General features: G+C 46.5%; 1 protein-coding gene across 1 annotated transcript in view; it reads left to right on the top strand.

Annotated features, from left to right (window-relative positions):
* LOC147891417 (uncharacterized) overlaps positions 1–16,501 on the top strand; it is a 131,966-nt gene that overhangs the window by 83,676 nt on the left and 31,789 nt on the right. Inside the window, exon 6 of the mRNA XM_087390050.1 lies at positions 6,554–7,046. Within this exon, the coding sequence (XP_087246176.1) occupies positions 6,554–7,046 (493 nt within the window). The remainder of the gene's footprint in view (positions 1–6,553; positions 7,047–16,501) is intronic.

Below are 16,501 nucleotides of genomic sequence, written 5' to 3'. Positions count from 1 at the left end.
TAGACATGTTGGTCGCCCATGGACATTAATAGACGTTCTTTTTCCTCTCTCTCTCTCTGTCTCTCTGTCTCTCTAGGACATATGTTAAACCACGCCTTATGTCACAGCTTCCCACCCTCATGGAGTATCACCATCATAGTACCGATACACAAAGCATGCAACCCCATGGATATTGGGAACTATCACACTCTCATGATTGGCGACACGTTGGCTAAGATCTATGGATCGATACTGGAGAGGGAGATCAACAGTCATACAGAGGCACATGGGCAGCGTGCTCTAGGGCAGGTAGGCTTCCGGAGATAGCACTCCACTCTAGACCACATCTTCACCTTGAGGGCTATCATTGAGGAGGCGAGGTTGAGACGCCATAAAGTCTACATTTGTTTTGTAGACTTTCGGAAGGCCTTCGACACTGTCCTGCGATCCCGCATGATCAAGAGACTACATGATATGTAGATTCCAGAGGTTCTGATCTGGGGAGTGGTGAGCCTATATGAGTCCGTTAGATGGAGAGTTCGTGCCCAAGGAGGCCTATTAGACTTGATTGAGAGCAGGATCGGAGTAAAGCAGGGGTGCCCCCTCTCACCGACTCTCTTCAGACTCTACATTTGATGAGATTACATCTTTCATAGACCGCCTAGGAGGCGAGGGAGCACCACTAGCGGACTTGATGATACGAATTCTACTCTATGCAGATGACATAGTTCTCCTGTCATCTTCGGCAGAGGGACTATAGAGACATCTAGATGCCTAGAGGTGTTCTGCAGAGAGAGAGACCGATGGTTAACCTTGGGAAGACCAAGGTCATGATCTTCAACACCTCCTACACAGTGCTTCACCGACATAGCTTTACATACCAGAGTCAGCCAATGGAGATTGTGTCGTCCTACACATACTTGGGTGCAGTCTTCACAGGGCCAGTTTTCACGATGACCCACGCAACCAGAGCACGACTCACACGAGGGCATGGTGCCTTGGCCTGACTAGAGCGATAGTGCTTCCAGGCGCACTTCCAGGATCCGCCGACAAAGTGTTGGCTTTTCGACACTCTAGTGAGGCCGACCGTCATGTATGCGGCACCGTTTTTGGGGTGTGATATTTCAGCAGCAGTGGAAGAGATTCGAGCGGCTGCAGGTGATTATGGGCTCTAGGATGATTCGGAGTAAGCCCTCGGTCCCCCATCAGATAGTACAGGCAGAGTTTGCCATGACCCCTCTCCAGGTTGATGCCATCTTTCAGACAACGACCTACCTCGTGAGAGACTTTCGAGACTGGCACTAGAGTCCTCCATACGACTATATGAGAGTGGGGTAGAGGTACAGCATGGTTTGCACGCACCACCGCATGGTTCGCCAGTCACGGGATTCAGATGGATCGTCTTCCCCGTTTCAGTATAGCATGGATGCACTGCCCGAGTCAATCCCATGAGATGAGATTAACCGTATCATACGGTTAGATCTCCTCCAGCTCCACACATCTCGCACTTGGGGAGGGAGACCAGGAGTTTCCCACCAAGACCCAGCTCTACTATGACCACTTTCTGAGAGTATCGGAAGACGGGCTCATCATTAGACCTCAGTATCTCGAGGACAGAGGAGTCTCACACGCACTGAGGATTGCCATCGGACAGATGCGGGTCTCGTCCCATTAGTTGAGGATCGAGACAGGGAGAGTTGCATGCATACCCAGAGAGCAACGGGCTTGCAGGTTGTGCACGATGGGAACGGTCGAGACAGAGGAGCACTTTCTGTGTGTCTGCCCAGCCTACTATGAGATCCGAGGGCACTACCACTGCCTTTTTCAGGAAGGATACGGCTTTGGCCCACTCTCACGATTGATCCACTTCCAGGATCAGGTCTGCATTGGGCTCTACCTGATGGAGATGTGACAACACATGGAGATACTACTACGACATCTCAGAGAGCAGGAGGATGGGACCACCACACCACAAGGTACCGAGGTAGACCGAGCGTAGAGACAGGTCACAGATTTCTATGCATCTGACTCAGTCCCAGGGCACTCTAGGACGGAGGAGGAGGAGCTAGTCGACATGAGAGATATATGGATCAGCGGAGGTAGCCGACACAGCATTGCCAGACGAGGGACACAGAGATCGTACATGGCGTGACAGACGACCAAAACACACACGATCGAGGTTCGACCTATCTCAGCTCTCCTTAGGGGAGATCGACCGAGGCAAGGCATCACTCTTGACATAGTCTATCAGATCCAGAGATCGAGGAGACCACGTCCTCCACCACCATGGGAGACATCCCGACAGATGCAGATACGTGAGCTCTTTGCATCTCATCAAAGAGCCATCATGGAGCCTGGATACGTAGGGCTGGTCCACGCACTTGGGACTCTAGCTCTGAGCACTTGATACCTTCGTGTCACTCTCATTTTGCATTTTTACTTTGCTATTCTACTTTGTACTAGTATAGTATCTTAGTACTCAGCAAGGGCCTTAGTGAGCCCTTTGCCCCGGCCCACAGTGGTCTGTATGAGCTAATTGATTCCGTACTTTGTCTTATAGGCCTGCGAGGCCTCCTGTGGACGTTAATATATCTTTCTTTCTTTCTTTCTCGCCACATTGTTTACGTTAAGGAAAGAAGCTGGGTTTGAATTTTGCACTATGTGATTCCGGGGCTACTCTTTGTTTATCTTCCATTATGGGTAGCGGGAGCGTTTGCTATATCAAGGAACATGATACCAGCCGAGCCCAATCAAAGCACGATCATGGATTTTTTCTCTGGTGACATGAGCTAGCAACAACAGGCGATCAAACATATGAGAGAGCCCACCGGATCTGACCTTCGAGAGAGAAGGCCACACCCTGTCAGTTCATATGAGCCAGAGGAGATCAGCTCATGTGAGCACAAAAGAGATCACACGACTCACCCTTTGGTCTTTCATAGACACAGAGATCACTTTCTGTTGTGGGCAACGATTAACTTCAAAAAGTTCAAAAAAGTCAAAAGATGATGGTTCAATAGAGGTTCTAGAGGGTCATGCAGTGGTTGTCGTGGTTTGATTGAAAAACTTTTGTGCATAGGTGGACCAAGCTGGCTATTCTTGGGATCTGAAGCTCATTGAATGTTCTTATTCAACTCATAGAACTCATGCATGCGTTCTATTTATTTGATCTCTCCTTCGGATTCGGGACCAATCGAACTTGCTTTGTGACATATCATTCAGTTGGTTTAGAGTTAAGAGATCGTTGGGCTCTTTGGTTAAAATGAGAGGAATTGTTTTATGTAAGGTCACTCTTTTCAGCATTTCTTCACACCGGGTCATGAGACCTATAGACCCAATCCAGTCACGATTGGGCCCCTCAAGCACTCACTTAGAGAGCTATTGCTCAGGATTGGAGATGGAACTCACGAACCTTGTCTTCGCAAGACAAGCGCGCCTTTGTCTAGCTTCCTTATCTTGTGAGGGGCTCTTGTGACTTTTGAGATTCACATTTCAGGTAGATTTTCAGTTCTTTACTTGTATGGATGATATTAGGTTCTATAGTCTTTACAAGATTCAGAGGCTGGCTCAACTTTGTGGCAGGGGATCGGAATGGTTGGCGACTGAGGTAAGCTGTGTGTTATCGACCTATCTTGGATTGAGCTTCAAGCTACCCCTCAGCAAGGCAGCAACTGAAGATGGTGGTGCTTCATGGGTCTTCCTATTTCTCAGGTTAGGAGAACTCTGATCAAGTGACACTCCTTCATGGGAAAACACAGTTTTCTGCGGTACACCACCAAGCTTAGCTACTGGATCTTACAAAGAGGTCATCAAGATTAGCCTAACAACCTTTTGACCAGGGCCTCACTAAGGGGTTGTTGTTGCACTCATTGGTGTCACCATTGGTAGATAGTCATAAGTAAGAAGATCACCTTCTTTCTCTAGCTTATGCAGGACTTTGGCTTAGCTAGTTAGCACATGGTTTCAGAGGATAGGAAGATCCTCATTCTGTCAGCATTGTACTTCTTAGGTTGAGAATGCAAAGTACTGTTCATGGGTCGCATCAGTGAAGCGTTGTTGGAGGGAGCTATGCCACTTGATTTGACCTTCATTGTCCTTGACCCTTAGCTGACTATGGGGAATCTCAGCTGGGGATGCTTTTTTTAACTAGGCAGAATTATGCGATGGTACCTTCTCCAGTTCAGGTCCTTCAGCTGAGATCTCTTATGTCTTCAGTTAATTCAGCCACATATCTATCCCAATCTGCACTCCAACAATATCGGTAATGGATTGTATTCTTTGGGATACTCTGTGCATGCCTTGCTTTGGAGAATTTTGTGTGCACTTTTGGACAGATCATGGGAGGAGGTTACTAGCTTACAAAGAAAGAAAGAAAGAATTTTATTAGAGTCTTCGGAAGACCGATGGGTCTATGAAATTGAAAGAAAATCTGATACAAATCACAATAAGCGTGGAGCTACTGAAACAAGCATCATCACCCGTGCTGAATCCTAAGTCTGATCATACATAATCAAATACATCTGGATGTAACAATGAAAAGAAAAGGACTGGAGCAGAGCGGAATCCTCTGTATGTCATGTCGCCCTGGCTGGTGCATAGCCGGTGATGGGACGTTGGTGCCCGTCAAGGGGTGCCGTGCGTCTTGGTCTCTTGGACGAGGCTCGACGCAAGACCACCAGAGCCACCGTGACTCCCGTGGGACGTATCCCGGGTCTAAACAATGACGGGAGGTCCCCTAGAGTGATCTGTGTGTCCCCTCGATGCCTCGTGTGTCGTGCTGCGGTCGTCGGGTCGGGGTCTCTGTCACGTCTGCGGCTAGAGACTGGACGATCAATGTCACTCGATGGGAAGAACTCTGTGATCCTGCTCTGAGAGGTGTCTGATGATGTGGCCAAGCCCCGTCGCCTGAGTAAGTACTCTCTGTGTCGGACCCCCTCGTGAATGAAGGCCGCGAGGCATCTTTGATGTGGGTAGGTGAGGAATCTGGGAAGGAGCTCGGAGCCGTCTCTGAAGAGGCAATGGTAGCGACCTCGGATCTCGTAGTACAATGGGCACCTGAAAATAAAATGCTCCTCCGACTCAACCTCTTGACAGTCGCACAATATGCATAAGCGATGCTCCCTAGGAATCCCCTCTGCTCTGCCGATCTCTATGCGGAGGCGGTGTGATGATACCCGAAACTGTCCGATGAAGATCCGTACTGAGTGAGGCATATGCAGCTCAGTGTACCCTGGTGGTGTGATGAATCCCTCCTCCAAAATACGAAGACAGTAATCTCTGTAGAAACTCAACTTCACTGGAAGCTCCCTCGGCTCCAACCAGGTCCTAAAGGTGTATAGCTATAGGAGATCCTCTTGAATTACCTGGTTGGTGTGTGGCCCGATCGAGATGGTGGGTGGGAGTACCGGAGGGGCATCTAAACTGTACTGAAAAGGAGGTATCCTATCGATGTGAAACCCTAGTCTCACAAACCATGTGTGAGTCCGTGCAGATCAGCATCGCTCGTCTCCCTCTGCTGTCAACCTCATGGAGGAATCGAGATTCAACCATGGCAACCTCTGTCTCCCTGATGTGCTGTCCCCATATGATCTAATTCGGTGTAGATATCTGATGGTCTGAAAGGCTGCATCTAGCTGGAGTGGAGTGAAGCGCCAAACTCAGCTTGAATGATGTGATGTGGTACAGACGGTTTCCCCCGGATCATCCGTAAGAGCATGAGGATCTGCAGGCGCTCCACCCGTGTCCACTCTATCTCTGACATGTCAGGCCCCCAACAAGGGCTGCCATACATACCAGTTGGTCAGACCAAGGAGTCGAAGAGAAGAGCCTTGGTCCTAGGGTTCTGGAAGTGGGAGTGGAAGCATTGTCTCTCTAGCCGCCGAGCCAGTGAGGCGTATCCCCTACTTAGTTTGGCTTGCATCGCTGGTCTCATCGTGAAGATCGGGCCGGAGAAGATGACCCCCAAGTAAGTGTATGAGGATATGATCTCAACTGGTGACCCACCGAAAGTGAACTGCTTCCGTTGCATGTTTGCTGGAGAGGTGTTAAAGATCATGATCTTGGTCTTGCCAAGGTTGACCTCCAAATCATGGGATAAACAAAAAACCTGCAGTGCATCCAGGTGTCGCTGGAGCCCCTCGGGTGTGGACTTAAAAGATATTTCAGCTGAGATTTCGTCACACTTAAAAGAGCCTTTGGGATATGTGTTCTTGATCAGGATTTGGGACCCACTGATGCGTCTTTTGTGATTTTGCAGGTTGAGGATAAGGGTTTTCATTTCCTCATGTTGTAACTTTGGTCTGGGACAAGCTTTTGCTCTCGCATGCCTTTTTCCATTGTAATTCATTTTTATCGTTTTCAAAAAGGAGTTCCTTTTATCTGCTTCGTCTTTCTCAAGCCGATTAAAAGGAGCTATTTGTGAATGGAAATATCATTGATCCTGTTCATATTTGGTAGTATCATTTATGTAACAGTGGTTTAATTGAACAGCCTTTAATAGTGTTAGACATTTTTTAAAAAGGCATGATGTGAAAATTAGACTGGAGGCTTAGTGTTTGAACATTGGATCTTGCAGGATGTGAATATGAGATATTATAGTCAGCTACTGAGCGAAGTTCCTTCGGACTTTGTTAATGTACCCATTTTGCTACATTGTACTGTTGAACAAGCAGTAATGAATACTTTTCCTGACCCATACTTCAGTAAGTTTGATTTGAGGGAGGATGGAAAAAAAATACAAGACTATCTGTCTCAAAGTTTTTCAAGGCTTGGTCGAAAGTCTCAGTTTTCAAACTATAGTGTGGGGGTTGATGGAAACGTGACAGAAGGAAGCTGCTTATTGTCTGATACCATCTCTGAAGAACCCGACAAAGTCTCACTTAAATGCTTCCCTGAAAAGCTTTCACAAGGAGTTGATTTGGAGTGCATGTGTGTAATCCATGAATATGACAGGGTCGGAAGACTTGCTGCAATTCTATCGAAAACTAATTGTAAGAGGCTTCCAAGAAGGATGGAATTGGACATTACAGAAGTAGAAAGCCATATGTTGCATCTAGTTTCTATCCCAGGTAAAGGTCACTAGAGATATATTGTCACTCTTTCTTACCTGTTATGGATATGCATTCTGAGAAGGTTGATTGTATTTCGAATGATAACTCTACCAAAACTAATAAGTTGGTGTAAAGGGAACCTGAGTTGGGAATCATTGACCTTTTATTGTGACACCTTTAATGAGTAGAGTATTCGTTTATGCTAGCAGGCCTGAGACTTATAGCTTCAGAAGTTCATAAAATTGCTTTCATGCAATGAAATTAGAGCTCTCACCTGAAGTTCGGATTTTGCAAGGCAATGTGTGAACAGGGGTGAATATGCATAGGAATTTTTAAAAGAATGGAAACTAGGACCATTCTTTGTAAATTAGAATGTTTTAATATTAGCTGGTGTTTTAACAAGCTGAAGGCTCTCGGAACCAGTCCTAGCTCTACTGGACTTTGACTGCCCCTTTGAGGTGCATACGGATGCTTCTGATGTAGCGGTTGGCATTTCGTGCAGTCCGGTCATCTAGAGCACTCGAGAGCCATCCTGCCCATGATAGGGAGATGACACCTTTGTTGCATAGTGTGCGCACCTAGAAGCACTACCTCATGGGTGGCCACTCTAACCTTTTTAGGGATAACAGGAAGTAGGCCTGGTATGCTGAGGGCCAATTGGTGCAGGCCATTCTCATACGGCCAGCACCCCATCAAGGGCATACGGAGATCCGGAAGGGACCGATCCTGTTTAAGCAAAGAAGAGTGTATGCCCCTGCTACCAACGGATTGCGTAGGCGGATCCTGGCTGAGCATCATGATTCCCCAGCAGGATAATTCAATGGACCTACTCACCCATGTATAGGGACGTGGTTGCATATGTGCAGATTTGTGAGATCTGCCTTCAGGACTAGACAATCCGGTGAAGGCCAGCCAGACTGTTGCAGCCTCTACAGATCTCCAACTATCCATGGAAGAGCGTCTCCATGGATTTTATCAATATCTTGCCCTTAAGTAACAATTACTCAGATATGTTCGTGGCAGTCGATTGCCTAACAAAGTATGCCCATTTCATTCCCTTCAAGGCTGTGATGTCCCAAACACAGCCCGGTTGTTTACTAAATATGCTGTCAAGTACCATGGCTTACCCCTGGGAAATAGTTTTCGACCGAGATGGACGGTTCGTGGGAACCTTATTGACGGACTTTTTAGCCATGGCCTTTACTTGGATAGCAGGACTCCGATGGAAAGACTGAGCCGTGAATGAGATTTTGGAGGGCGACCTCCAACACAATGTGCGGACAGACGAGACGGATTGGTCACAACATCTAGATGCAGCAGAGTTTTGCTATAATGGTTGGTTGTCACCATTTGGTACTTCTCTCAAGAAATAAAGTATAATCTTTATTAGAATTGACTTTGGTCAAAGAATGTTGACTTTGGTTAACGGAGAATAAGTTTAATTGTTTTACTTTTGCAAAGGGCCTTAGGGCTCCTAGATTCATTCAAGGTTGTACTCAGCTTCATGCTCTTCGTAGAGCCAATTGTACAAAGTTATTTTCTATTGCAATAAGGAGCTCGGGGGGGCCAACCCTTATTTCTGGCCCCTAGTGTGGGTGTATTGTCTCTTTACCTCCTCTGCCAGCTCCCTTTCTCTTGCTGCGAATCACTCCCTCTACTCCTGAATGCTTCCCGAGGCACTGCACGACTGATTCCAGTGCCATATTTACTAGTCCTTGGCATGCGTGACCTGTTTTGGGGGCGAGATCCTGCTGCGAATTGTTTTCCAGCCAACTGGGGAAACTATACCTGCTGCGATTTGGATTTCCAGCCCTCAAACTGAGCCCTGGACTTGCTGTGAACTACTGTAGAAGGCGTTTTCTCTGCTGCGGTCTGCCCTAAAGCCCTGAAGTAGCTGTGATTTGATGCCAGAAGGGCGCTTGAGAGTATTGGATTGGTTTTCATTGGTGCTATTCATCGATAGGGTTCTCTCGTTTCGAGCTCTTGTGCGGGTATCAGCCACTCACTATGTGGGTCAAAGCATGAATATGGCACCAAAAGAGAATGCTCTAGGACAACATGCTTGAAGCAGTTCTCACACCACTTTTCAAATTATTTTTAGGGAAACTTCAGGTTCACGAGAACTATTTGAAGGGTTGCTTTTGCTAGTTGATAGTAGATTGCAACCACCAGTCATTTGCAGCCTGCACGAGCAAACTTTGGATGCGATCAGGCTCTTGAACAGCCAACAGCACATCATGATTTGTAAGAATTCTTCAAAGAATAGAGAATGTTTTACAAAAAGCTAGTTTAGCTCCTTGATAGCTTATACAAACGTGAGATGTCATCTCTTGGCACTCATCATCAAACCATGTTCCAAGTGTCCCAGGCATAGGGGAGGCCTGCATAATCTCCAAGGGAGGTCGATAGCTCATGAGACAAGTGGCTCATATAAGCAACATCAAGGGCATGGTCAAAGTTTATCTCAACACGGGTGGGGGGCCGGTGGGTCCCATCCTATGGCTGGTGTGGTGGTCGAGATGGTGAATGCCAGATGAGAGTTGTCAGTGCCAAGTGGGGGGAGGTAGTAAGATCATGTACATCTGGCACAAAGGCTAGGGAGCCCATCAGGTAATACACTGTACTGGCTCCCCCTCGATGTAGGAAACATGTGAGCCCTCTAGATAACACCATCTATGAAGACCATTGTATATGATCAACTCATGTTCTGCTCCCATCTCCAATAGGTGTTGACCATATCCTGTAACGTGTGGTGCATCCTCTAAGGGCCTCACTATCCCAAGCTCTACTAGGTCTATCTTTGGTACGCTGAGCAGGTCAGATCCGAAGTCGAGCAGCCCCCTTCCTGTGCGTGCATGGAAGTCACCTAGGAGGAGGATCTTCCCTGCTTGGAGAACTTCACGATATCACCATATATCGTCTCGTATGGGCTGTGACCCTCTGCGGTGACCTTATGCACATATGATTATGTGTCCGAGGGGAAGTAGCATATTGCAATGAAAATAAACCGTGTGTCATATTACTGGACTTACACCCACATTTGGCATGCATGCTCCTCCTTCCGTATCACAGATATAAGTGGTCTTAGATGTGACCTAAACCGAATTGCCACTCCCCAGATCCTCCTACCCCATTGTGTATTCTCACTTGTCTCCTATGAGCTGGCTGTCAGGTGTATCTTGTCCCTGTGGGGGTAGCCCCCTCTCCGGGCTCTCGTATGTTTCAGTGTAGAAAATCACGTCTCTATCAGATTATGTCTCTAAGAAACCCCTGTGGGTCAAACCAAAGGGTACCATTACAGTTCCACACTGCCATACCCAATCCGTTTTGTGCTCTCATCTCATGGGCCTGACACTGTAATGTGTAGTCCACCTCCCCTTCTTCCCTTTCTTTCCTTTCCACTTTCTCTTGGATAATCTATCACCATCTCTATATGGAGCTCATTTCTTTGCTTGTTTTGTTGCCATCACACGTACCATCCCCTCCCTCCGGTGCTCTTGCTATATGAGTGTGATGTCATCATCCAAGTATATCCTGGTCTTTTTCAAAGTGGCCCTCGTGCTCATGAGGGTTGACTTGTCCATTGTTGTCCGGAGTTTCATTACCAGTGGTTTTGTCGGGGCCTCAACTTTGCTCGCTGTCCAAGTTGTCTCACATGTGAGGTTGACCACCATCTTGGTGAAACAAAGCTTTAGCATTTGTCATTGGGATATCTCCCACTGTGAGGCCTCTGACCAAGACATTCAAAGCCTTACTGTTCTATCTCTTCTTCCTCCAAGTCATTAGAGGCTGGGGTGTTGCTACACCTTTTTTAACCAAATCCTTCCATTTCTAGAATGTTTGCTTTCCTTTTGGTGATGTGCTTGTGAATTCAGCATGCTTTCCTTGCATGGTGGCCTGCAATGCTGCCATGTCTTTTCTGAGTTATTCATTCTCAGATTGCAGTTCTTCCATTGCCTTGCATGCCCCCTTAGGTATTCCTTGCATGTCTCTTAATTGTTGTAGTTTGGTCCCCATGGCTTGCATCTTATCTTTGAGGTTGATCTTTTCAAATTTTAATGATGTCTTCTCTATCTCCCATTTATCCCTCTTGCTTTTCTCCTTCCGCCATCCATCTTATATGCGTCCCTTTTGTTTTTTAATTTCAACCAATGTTTTATACATGTATGTTTTCTCAGCCAATAGTGCCACATTGGTGGACTCTAGGCTGTCAATCTTCTCAATAAAAACCAAGCAAACTTTACTGAGGCGAGCAAGGACATTAGAGGTAGTTTTAGGTGCTTTCATAGTAGTTTCTAGGGCTTGCTTCCGCCATGTGTCTTCTACACACTCTCGTGTTAACATAATGCACCCGATGTACACGATTGTACTTCCTTTGAATTTGAAATGTCTGTTTTTACTACATGATTAAAAACCTTGCTGTAGAGTATTGTGTTTTCTTTCTTACCTCCTACAGCATCATGAGCATCTAGAAAATGTAGACGGCCCCTTGAAGTGTTGGCCTTGGTGTTGAAGGTATAGACGTCTTGGTGGCTTTGCATGGTGATCTACACGTGGCTGGTTGTCATCTGGCATGCAAGGCGGCGGATATATTTGCGCCCCTAATTGTACCTCGTTCTGTTTTGCCGGAGATTCGGGATGCCGGGTCCGTGATGTTCGTGATGCTCTTGTATGGCGGTTTCAGCTCCTTATTTAGTTTTGAAACCAGCCTTCATTAATCAAAGGGTGGTAGAATCCACTTTAGCCACAGCATACACAATAAATAATCAAGTTATTAATCACCACATATTAAATCACCGGGAGCTAGAGCGCTCCTACTCAGAAACAAAGATACGGATTGGTCCCAAAAACTCGCGCCCCTTGCAGTATTTCTTTAATATTCATATGAAGCCAAGAGGCTGATTACAAGGTCTCCTGAAAGCTGCACCACAGGTAAACCACTACCCATAGACTTCCGATATCCTGCACACCCTGCAATTCCTGCTCAACTTTATGTGGCGAATATGCATCCAATCACTAGGCAATCGTGCATCCTTCCTTCTGACCAAGTGTGCAACAGATCCCAAAGGCATAAACTCTCTCTCTGTCCTTTGCACCTGCACAACCAAGTGCCCAACCAGCCAAGCACGGCTAAACAGCTACAGAAAAGACAAGGACGGCCAAAATCTGGCACAACCAACCAAGGAAACCTTTCCAAAACTGTTCGTCCCAATTTTTAGCTACCCGAGCCACTGCCCAACAGCATTAATAAGCCTTTGCCTGCCTGGAAACAATACCCAACGTAATAACCAGCCCACAACAAGTCCGAGAACGGCAAAAGTAGGCAAAAAACAGCCTTTGTCCACCAGGAATCCTCAGAAAACAAGTCGTCTGGTCTGGAAAACCCTGAATCCAGCAAGGAACTGATGATTCAACCCTGGAACAGATCGAAAGCAACATAGCAGAGGTTGCCCCACCTGAAAAAGGCCCCAAAATCAGCCATAGCTGACAGAAATCAGCCAGAAATCAAATCGTCTTGCTTTCTATAGCTTGTCGCAACCTGGAAAGCAGCAAAAATGAACTGATCTGGAGGCTCTTGGCACAAAAACGAATTTCGTTTTTGAGCTTGTGGCAGCCCTAATAGCCCACCGATAGCCCACAGACTGCCGTGGTAGTCAAAAATCAGCAAGGTGATGTGATGCAATAGCCTTGGTGCACTTTCCCAGCCTGTGACTTGCCTCTCCCCGTTCTTCTGTGGTCCATTAAACAGCCCAGGAAGTAAATTTTGATTTTTCTTCTTGCTTTTTGGCCTCCTGCATGCCAAACAGGTGTCCTGCCCTAATTTTAGAGTCCCGTGCCAAAAATAGCAAATTTTAATTGCACCACTCTTTTGCCCCTCTGTTGTACACACTGGTCCTAGGAATCAATTGCCTAGTAATTGGCCTGCACATTCACAGGTTCCAGGGGCCCACTAGGAATTTTAATTCTCCAAGTCCCGCACACGTGGCCAGACTTTGACGCTCCAGAGGCCCAAGGCAGTCACACGTAAATTAAAGGGAGTCGCAAATCAAAATTCCCATAAATTCACGTCCTCGTGACATACCCCCCTCTTGAAAGAAGGCAAACGCCCGAGATTGCCTACAAACAAAAACAATAGAAAAAGAAAAAGAAAAAAGCAAAAATAAAAGCCAAATTTGAAAGGAAAGCTAGCAGTGCCGTGAAGAGATCAACCAAGTCTAAAAGAATAGCCATCCAACAGACCAACCAAATCTGAAAGGACAGCCAACCATGTCGCCAACAGATCCACCAACAATGTATACATATTGGTAGAGCCATGGATAACAAATACATATAGAATTGCACATCAGATGCATCATAACCAAGTGACTAGTACACCAATATATGTTATTAATTCTTTTAAAATTCCTTATTTTTTAATTAAATGTTCTCTTTATATATTTTTATAATGTTTTTCTAAATTAACGTAAGCCTATATAGATAGAGGCCCCACGGCAGAAATACTGTCAGCAACCAGTACCTCGGGTGAAACATACTATAACACCAAACGACCTCTACATACTCAAGTGTGTCTGTACAGAGAGAGTGGAGGTGCTACCCCTCCCTTGAGCATCAGTCAATACTCCAGGCGTCTCTCGCTCTGTTAAACCTGAAGAAGTGCCAACTAAAGTTGGAAAGCCTCAAGGTAAAGCTGTAACACGTGAGGAGTATCTGCCAGTTCCTCCTCCTCCAACCACCTCGCATGCAATGATGAATAGTACAAAAATTTCACCAAGTAGCGTCGGGTAACTTTACCTCTTACCTCCCTTTCCTGCTGGTACAAGAACTTCATCTAATTCTTCCACCTTTGGCTGCATCTCCCAAGGTAGATTTTGGTACATCACCCTGAAAAGGCTTGAGAAGACTCATAGGGAAAGCATTGTGAATCCTCCAAGATCGGGCAATTGTAACTCGAATGCTTCATCATTGATCTTCTCAATGTACCACCCTTTGATTTGTGTAGCTTCCATCGCTTTGTGTGGCTTCCTACTGGCGTTCAACTTTGTTGAGGTAAGCCATGAATTGACATAATGCCTCGCCTTCAAGAGGTATCACTCATGTTTCAGCATAGGACTTATGGACATGTATTATTCCTCCATCTTGTTCATCACTTGCGGCTAAGAGGCGTGACCTTCTTTGACAAGGCCTTATGTATTTTATGGGCTTCAGGTCTCTCCTTGGGCTTTCATGGTTTGGCAACATTTGATAGAACTGTGTTGACTTGAAACTGTACGTGCCTCTCAATATAGACCCCGAGATAGACACAAGTTGGGAGATTGTTGCTATCATCATTGCTTGGCTTATTTGGAGATTTCGATGTATAGAGGCTATAGATGGCACCGCGATCCACCGTCCACCCTAGTTCATACCATTGCTAGCATGTGCACAAATATTGTAGACACCTTGATGGCCATTTTGTCTAGGATATAAAGGAATTCGACGTACATTGGTCAAGAGGAAGTTTTCCTTGGAGAGTGGAGAGTGTAGAGGGAGTCCTTTTTTCTCTTCTGCACAAATACTGTACACACTTGATGGCCATTTGGTCTAGGATGTAGGGAACTTCAATGTTTGCATTAGTCAAGAGGATGTTTTCCCTTAAGAGTTGAAAGACAATCCTTTCTTGTTCGAGTCTCGTACTAGCTTCCTTTTAGCCATAGTCTTGGTTTCTTCCAGGATTTGCATATCCTTAGATACTTTTAGTGGTACTTTATCACTTGTTTCTCATGCTTTGCATGATGTATTTGTGCCTTGATGGTGTTGCTCTTGGCCCTTTCTTTCATACTTCATAGAAGTCTATTTCGGAGGGGGGGGGGGGACAATGCTGGAAAGGGGGTTCTAGGGAACCTCCTCTACAATAGTGTTGCCCTGCCTAGGCTGCTTTTGTAGATGTTGTGTCCCATGAGTAGTTTGCTAAGCAGTAGGAGTGCTTTCATGGCCTCGAAGATGAACAAACTGAAGACCAAGGTCAGCATCAGTGTGAGCATCATGTGCAGGTTCATCATTGTCTTTCTCCTCCGAGGGAAGCTCCTCATCCTCTGCAAGAGATGCAAAAGTATTTGGGGCTAGTGGAGGTGAGGGAGGATGCTGTTGAAGTGAATGAGCTTGTCTATTATATCACACCTGAACCCATATCTACACGTAAGGAGCAGGAGGCTGAGTATAGTAACATCTGCAAGAGGAGCTGCTGGAGGATGGCTTCTACATTCCTTAGGTTGTCTAGTCCTCTTGGGGCGGTCGCGAGCAAAGTGATTGACCTGCTTGCAGATGTGATACTGGTTGTAGTACCATGTGACCTCCATTCTTGGTCTAGAAATGTCCGAAGGAAATCATGGGCATTAAGGACGTTGGGGCACTGGGCTAGGACTTGAACCCTAGGCACACCATCACCTTTGGAGGAAACCGCAATAGCCATCGAGGAAGGGCCAATCGGGAGCTCAGGGATCTCTAGCACCAGCCCAAAGGCCTGCCCACTGGTGTCAAAGTGCTTGATGAAGATTTTGGAAAGATTTGGAAAGCACAAAATCAAGATTGTCATCATCCTATCCGGAACTGGATTGCACTCCAAGCGGTGAGGGTACAAGAAGCCTTCTTGCAGCTGCATAATGGGAGGGAGCTGAGATGGCCTCAAGGTTTTCAAAATCCAACTGGAAATAGTGGCTGCCAATAAGTGTGCACTTCTAAATTAGGAGACTAGATCAGTAGGTAGTGAGGCAAAAAACCAATTTGTAACCTGTTTCCTGGAAGAGCCAAATACTCTACCAAAGAGAGTGGGCATGCTTGACGGTATTGTCCTCCTTAAGGGTTCTGATTTTGTCTTTTGAGAAATCGATGATCTTTCCGGCTGGTGGAGGTGGAATTGGATCAACCGATCGGCTCTTGATCAAGATTGGAAAGGCCGACTCAAATCCCAAGAATGCACAATTTTAGCTCCTGCTAGAAGAATAGAGAAGGGAGATGGAATGGGCTGCATGAGGGGAGGGAAGGAAAATAGTAGGGCCATAGAGAGAGTGGAGGGGCTGGAGGGCAAGAGAAGAGAAGGCAGGGTAGAGGGACAGCCCAACGGGCTGGTTGAGCACAAAAAGATGGCAGGAATGGGGTGCGGTAAACCGTATACCCTATGTCTGCAAGGGCAAGGTATGGACAGGGAAAGCGCCACTGCGGCTGTATGGGCTGAGGCGTGAGGGTGTGTAGGGCTAGCTAGGTGTACGGGCAGATGAAAGGGGGTGTGTATGGGCAGGGCAAGCTGTAATTGAGCAGCAAATGGCTGGGGAAGAGGGGCGAAATAGCTATGGCTGTACAGGCAGGTAGAGGAGGAGCTATAGGCAAGGAGGTAGAAGGGAATGGAAGGCACGAGGAAGGAAGTGGGAGCAGCAGAAGAGCTTCCGGGAGGTCATAACTGTTAATTAACCTGACAACGGTATCTCTGCGCACTGTTT

The sequence above is a fragment of the Dipteris shenzhenensis genome, chromosome 18 (assembly GCF_047967505.1).
Source record: "Dipteris shenzhenensis isolate YYH24624 ecotype China chromosome 18, Dip_SZ_1.0, whole genome shotgun sequence".
NCBI lineage: Eukaryota > Viridiplantae > Streptophyta > Polypodiopsida > Gleicheniales > Dipteridaceae > Dipteris > Dipteris shenzhenensis.
This window is presented reverse-complemented; position numbering and strand designations above follow the sequence as displayed.